Genomic DNA, 6,987 nt, shown 5'->3' with positions numbered 1-6,987 from the left:
GTGAGTATAACATGAAGACAAAAATATAAATATTTCATTTTCAAGATAAGAAATTCAGCTTTTATTCAGTTACTCAATATATAATATCTTAAATTATTTTTTAAAAAATATACATAATTTATATATAGATTATTCTTCCAAACTTAAACTATTATATTATATACGAATAATGTTTTTAAATAAAAATAATTTCTGAGATTCTAAGTTCTCGGTGTTGTTGTTCAGAGTTGTTACAGTTAATGTATCTGACCGGAGCATTCAGAGCTAGATACGGCGGTGTTGGGCCGTTCCAGGAAGCAACAGGTCTTCAATCGCTTCATCTCGACGGTGGCAGTTTCGGAAACTAACGATGCTAACTCCCGGGAAACGCCGGTGGTTTCAAGTCGTTGTTTGAGCTTCCACCTACACAAGCAATGGAGCTTCTCCATTTAGTATCATTATATTTTCAAGCTCTGGATGTTACCAGTTACCGGAATCGGTTGAGATATCTCTCCACAGTCACTTCACTCTTACGGGACATTGACTTTTCCTTCTAACTCAGCCCTCTTGGAGCGAACAGCTTGCTTCTGTGATTGCTGATGAGCAGCAGTAAAGCGGAAACGTCACCGGTGAGACTACTACAAGATTGGTACCTTCTAACTCGAACTCTAATCTGGAAAGAGTCAGAACCGAGCCTGCTGAGACAGATTCATCTCGGCTTTTGGTTTGTGATCATAGCACGTGAACTAGCCAGAACAATCGGTCTCGCAAGAGAAAAGAACTCGACGAGAAGGTGAGACACACAAGTTATGTTTTGTTAACATTTGATCAAGCCAGTGATTGATGAATCCTTAACACACATCCCTAACATTATTTATAGGCTAAAAGCACAGCAAAGAAGAAAAACTAAAGCTATGAAGAAAACGAGAAGCTTTCATATGTAAATGTTAGTGCTGGCCGTTGTAAAGCAATATATAGCCATATCTTAGCAGAAGAGTAACTTAGAATCTCACATATTTCACAATTCCTTTTTTTTTTTTTTTCATCTTAATCAGTTGATTAATTGCTAATACGTTAATTTTCGGATTATAGGCAAGAAGGAAGAAGATTAGTGCACAGATGAAGCTGCTACAGGAACTGGTCCCAACTGGTCCCAGGCTGTGAGATAAGGTTTGTCTCTCAGATAATGATCTGCTATCAGTATGCTAATTAATCTTAGGTCTTCGCTTAATGACAGAATATCTTCTTAATAGATTCACCCTAAAAGTAAGAATACTGTATAGTTTTGATGATATAGTTTCTTTTCACTCTAAAGGTTCATGTTGGAAGAGCGACCCTTGGACGTATCATGAATGTTCTTGGAGAACCCATTGACGAGAGACGCGAAATGAGTAAGCGTTCTGAGCTACCTTTAATCAGTGTCTTACTTTCTGCGGACCTGTCATGACAATATGATTTTACTGTTGCTTAGAAACGACCACTACTTACCTATTCGCAGAGATGCCCCGGCTTTGATTGATCTAGCCACCAGACAAGACTCAAGACTCCTTGCCACTGGTATTAAGGTAGATTCTGAGCTCTAACTCTGCTTTGCCCCCACCGGTTACACGTGTTGTCTTTAGTTTTCCGGGATGAAATTTGTTGCTCTCTTTCAATGCTGCATTTGAGACTCTTTGATCCATATTTTACAAACTGACAATGTGTGGTATTAGTAAACTAACGACTCAAGCAAAAAAAAACATACCCATTGTGACTCAGCTTTATAATTTATTTGTTTGCAGGATCGGCTAGCTAATCCAAAATTATCATTACTGGTTGTTAGATTGATTCAAGTGGCGATGTATCAATTGGATTACACGTTCGATATCAGAGCAGCAGACACGCATGAAAAGATAATTTGTGTGTGGCGTTAATCCAGATGCGTCTATTAGAGCTTGAAAATTCATGTAAGATTCTCTTCAAGTTCATTTATTTCGTTGGTGTTATAACAGTCTTTTTTTGGTAAAATTTAAAACAGAGACTTATTTATTTTTCTATTCGAATGTTATTTGCTCAGCTAATCTGAAGTATACTAAGGATTATCTAAGGAGTCTAATGGTATTGCTACGAACGTTAGCAAGAATGTGAAACATTGCTGTCTCGGGTTTACTGAACTACGAGAACAAGGTAAACGTCTATGCGCCATTTACATTCTAAAGAAAATGTCTTTAATAATATGCAGACCTGAAGTTGAGCAAAAGGAGAGAAACTATAGGTAGCTGCAAAATATAGTTGATCTTGCTTGCATAGCATAAACATGATTTATCATTTCAGAATACTTGATGGCGTGTTTTCAGTCTTGTTTTCCACTTTCATCTGACCTATGTTGTTTTTCGGTGCAGGAAGATCATGACTGCTGCCATTCCTGTGAGGATGTTGATGACACATTTAGAAACAAAGGTTGGGGTGTTACAAATCCAGATTTGATTGACCAGGTGTGGTGTTGATAAAAAAGGTTTGTCACCTTATTGCTTTAAATGTCAAAATATATGGTTTATAATCCAGTAACCAATGAGATTCTAAAATATATATTGTCTTAACTTTTATAATTCAGTACTCCTAAAGATCTTCTATAATTCCAATTTATTTTAAGAGTATCCTCTAGCTGGTCACTGAGAAAACGGTTACCATCCTCAATTGATTGCTCCTGAGCAAGGTTACCATCGTCTATTGATTATACTATTGTATCCATCCTATCAAAAACATGCAATAATCATGTCTTCTTTCTTTCCTTTGTTTGTTTATGATATTTCTACGCTCATATGATCTTCTTGAATGATTGGGTTCACAAGTCTGTGATTAATACGGTGGTACGTCTGTGTGTCTGTTAGGAATATATACTATCTCCAACGACTAATTTACTTTGGTACATTGTTATAGAGGGATTGAGGTGACAAACGTGGCCATAGCGTCGTTGTAAATGCGGAAGGGAAGATAGCCACATTGCAGCTGGTGTACATGGAGAAGTGAAATTACCTTACTGTTGATTTCTTCAAGAAGCTTCTCCGGCTCCGAGAATGCCCACTGTTTTCCTCGGTTGTGGTCTGATCGGTGGTTCAGACACAGAAGAGACTTCTAGGTTGTTAATTTTTCTGAGATGTTCTGCCTGGGAAGTGGGAAGACATCATGCCGTATCGTTTTATTACAACAACACAGTTTGTTCTGTTGTCTCTTTGTTTGTATTCGCTTTTGACCATTACCTTATATGCATGCGCCCCAACATATCAACGATATTTTGTAGTTATGTAGAGATCTCTACTCTTTTCATGTTATCAGATTCTTTTGTTAGTTTCCAAACACCTCTTTTTTTTATTCAAACTGAAATTGACTGAAATGGAAGACATTTATAAACATCAAAATATTTAAATATAAAATGGACATAAACAACTCGAATGGCTTTGCGTAAGTGTTCGATAAACACCAATTGTTTTAATTGACAAACACCAATTTCATAAAGTATGAAGATAAAATAAAAAAGAAGAATATCAAATTGACTGAATGCTTTGACTAATCTAACTAAAAGGGAACACATGCATTTTCTTTTGAAATGCTGAAAGCTTAGATAGCTACTGCTTTTCTTTGTTAATAAACAGTCAAGGTGACATATCATTAGAAGTAAAGTTGTGAACCCATTGTATGATAGTACACCCAAATCACACTAATTAAGTTCAAACTCACATCCCATCAATATATCATTCAAATGATAAAATAAGATCAATTATTTAATTTAGAGGCTAACCACTACAAAATATACACAACACAAAACTAATTAATACATCAAAACATACGTTAAATAATACATTGCAGAAACACAATTGTTCACTATTTATAATTGGTTGTACATTTAACAAAATTTTACATCAAAACTTATATAAGAAAGATAAAATAATATTTAGATAATGGGTGTTGGGTTGTAAGTGCAGAAATTTTGTTGTAAGAATTTAGTTTGTAGTTTTTAGTGACCTAGTTGTAAGTTTTTTAATATAGAAAAATATTACAATTTTAAAACCACTGATTACAATATATATATATATATATATATATTGATAGGGTTGTAGATTTTTAGGGCCTGGTCAATTAAATAATTTAGAGACTAATGTAGAAACAACATTTATAAAAAAAAAATCAAGTGAACTGAAACATTTCTACAATGCAACCAATCAAACAGGTAACTAAAATTTAATCAATTTTGATTCATTTTCCTCATCACATTAAATATAATTTCCAAAACAAAATATAAAAAATTTGGACAATAATTTTTTTGAGATTCATATGATAAAAACAACAAATATTTTTTTCCAAAATTATAATTTTGTAGCTACTTATATTTTTATAATAGATTATAATATTTATATATATCAAAATAAACATATAAAATATATAATAAAATTAAAATTTAAACAGAAAACCCGGGCATAGCCCGGGCCGGTCCTAGTTATACTAAAAAAAATAGTAAAACAATTTAGTCAAACTTTCCAAAACCGACGATCCAGTTCAGTACCAAAATTTAATAGATAAAGAACACATATTATATAAGTTATATACTAAACCTTTTAGCTATATTTAATTTAAGTAAAATATTATAACTATTACAATATTTTAGTTGGTATTTTTATTTCAAATAATTTTAGTAGTTAAATTTATATTAACAAGAATATATATATATATATATATATATATATTAGAATTTTTACTGCAAATTAATTTAAAATATTATTAAAAATATTATGACATTATCATTAAAAAAATAATTTTTATGTGTCAGTATATTTATTTTACATTATTTCTATCAAAACCACACAAATTTTTTATCAAAACCTCATTATTTTTTTAATGAAATCCGCACTTATCCCACGAAACGCATGAACCGCAGTTGGACTGTACCGCACTTCAATTCCGTCCCGTTTATGTTACTAAAACTGCGGTTACTATTCGGACCCTAAAAGAGAGGAGATGAAGAGATGGGCTGCGTTTCGATCGGTAGAGTAATGGAGAAGCTTTCAAGTTTCATTGTTCGTATAACGGTCTACGGAGGGGAGGAAGACCGATAGTAGGTGGAGCTGTAGTCTGATTAGGTTAGGTTAGGTTAGAGGTCAGGTAAGCAAACTGATTTATTTTGTTGGGCTCTCAGTGGGTTTATTGGTTTTGCAGTTTAAAAGATATTGGCCCATGACGTTTTTGCAGAGAAAATTAAACTGAGTTGGCAGGTCTGCGATAACGTGGCTAAATAATAGGCTGAGAATATTATGAGTGACGTGACACCTCTAAATAGCCTCTAATTTTAGTCCATTTTTATTTATAGTAGATAGTAAAACCATTTTTAATGGTTAATTCTATTTTTCACTTTAAAATATGGTAACTATGTGTTAATTCATTAATTGCTAAATGAAGGTAAAACTGATACATAAACATTCTAAAATTGAAATGATTATGAAGCTGACACGTGTTAATGTACGTGTAAACATATTTATTGTAAATATTTCTCATTTAATATATAAAGGATCAAAAGTTCATAGTTTTTTTTTCAAAAACAAGCTGAGCTTTTAATTTACAGAAGAACAGCAATCCACACACACTTTCAGTTCCACAAGTTTCATTGACGCATTAATTTCTTAACGCCCTTGGACCGCAGATTGTGTCAACCCATTGACAGTGATCACATCGTTAGACGTGGAATTTTCATCTCTACTGTGCAGTGCAAATATGGGTTGTTTTGGTGAGGGAAGAACTAATATTGTAGTGAGCATAGACAGTAATTTAACTGTGTTGGGTCTCTCCACAGGTTGGTGTTGAACACAAATCAGACCAATCTGGACACATCTCGAAACTTGTAATGGGCAACAAGAACCAGCAAGATCTTGGTCCAGAAAATCAACTCCTTTGGTTTCACACCAACATTCCCATGCCTGTGGTTTAGTTTCAGATCTTAAGTATATAAGAGCAAGAAAACTTCATCCGCAAGCTAATGGAAAACCTAAAAAGTCTTAACTTACATATGCAATGAGGTTATTTCCTTCTTCTCCATTGTTGAACCTTGAGATCTTTTCTCCACTGATAATTTCTAACAAAAGAACTCCAAATGCATAGATGTCGGATTTTTCAGAGAACACCCCTGTCCATGCATACTCAGGAGACATATATCCTCTGTGAACACATCCAAAAGTTTAGTAAATGATTTGGATTATGAATCATGTTAAGCATGTCCACAAAGAATGGTTCTTACAGAGTTCCCACAACCCTGCGAGTGGTGTCCTGGAAATGGGTTCCTTGAAACATGCGAGCCAGTCCAAAATCTGATATTTTTGGGACCATTCTCTCGTCCAGAAGAATGTTGCTGACCTTCAGGTCTCGGTGAATGACCCTGAGGCGTGAGTCACGGTGGAGATAGAGAAGCCCACGTGCAATACCTTGAATGATTTCAAATCTCTTTGCCCAATCAATCTCAAACTTTAGAGTTGAATCTAGCCAATATTATAGAACATATTAGTGACAGTGAGACGATGACCGGTCTTAAAATTTATGGGACCATAAACATTTTATAGAAAATTTTAATAATTTTCAAATTCTTTTTTGTAATAGTATTCTTTTTCAAAATTATGTATATTATCTCTTTAAAATTTGGAACAAAAAGGGTAACGATGAGGTGTACGAAGTAAAAGACTCACCAAATAGAAAGACGTCAAGGCTTTTGTTCTCCAAAAACTCATAAATCAAGAGCTTCTCTTCTCCTTTGATGCAGCATCCCAAAAGCCTAACCAAGTTTCTATGCTGTAGTTTCGAGATTAGTGTTATCTCATTCATGAACTCCTCTGTTCCCTGTGCGGAGCTGCTAGACAGGCGTTTAACCGCTATTTCTATTCCATCTACCAGCTTTCCCTGAAAGCAAAGTTGCAGATAGTCAGTCATCTATAGAAACACATAATACAAGCAAATAGTAAGCAACTAAAAAAAAAAAAAAAAAAAAAAAAA

General features: G+C 34.0%; 1 protein-coding gene and 1 long non-coding RNA gene across 7 annotated transcripts in view; one reads left to right on the top strand and one right to left on the bottom strand.

The window, feature by feature from the left end:
* Positions 1-228: 228 nt before the first annotated feature.
* Positions 229-3,241, top strand: LOC106316800. 6 transcript variants are annotated; one of them, XR_001264971.1, is made up of 10 exons: positions 229-772; positions 860-925; positions 1,072-1,149; positions 1,295-1,370; positions 1,451-1,544; positions 1,761-1,925; positions 2,036-2,145; positions 2,361-2,473; positions 2,811-2,828; positions 2,899-3,241. It is a non-coding gene; the product is annotated as an uncharacterized LOC106316800 (long non-coding RNA). The 6 variants fall into 6 exon arrangements; XR_001264975.1 differs by lacking the exon at positions 2,811-2,828 and having other exon boundaries at positions 1,478-1,544; XR_001264973.1 differs by lacking the exon at positions 2,811-2,828 and having other exon boundaries at positions 2,361-2,453.
* A 2,389-nt stretch (positions 3,242-5,630) lies between these two features.
* The window catches only part of LOC106313967 (G-type lectin S-receptor-like serine/threonine-protein kinase At1g61390), a 3,570-nt gene continuing 2,213 nt past the window's right edge, over positions 5,631-6,987 (bottom strand). The window contains exons 4-7 of the mRNA XM_013751909.1: positions 6,684-6,894; positions 6,242-6,479; positions 6,012-6,162; positions 5,631-5,924 (exon numbers count right to left, since the gene is read on the bottom strand). Coding sequence (XP_013607363.1) covers positions 5,631-5,924; positions 6,012-6,162; positions 6,242-6,479; positions 6,684-6,894 — 894 coding nt within the window. The remainder of the gene's footprint in view (positions 5,925-6,011; positions 6,163-6,241; positions 6,480-6,683; positions 6,895-6,987) is intronic.

Source organism: Brassica oleracea, chromosome C9 (genome assembly GCF_000695525.1).
Source record: "Brassica oleracea var. oleracea cultivar TO1000 chromosome C9, BOL, whole genome shotgun sequence".
Taxonomy (NCBI): Eukaryota; Viridiplantae; Streptophyta; class Magnoliopsida; order Brassicales; family Brassicaceae; genus Brassica; species Brassica oleracea.
This window is presented reverse-complemented; position numbering and strand designations above follow the sequence as displayed.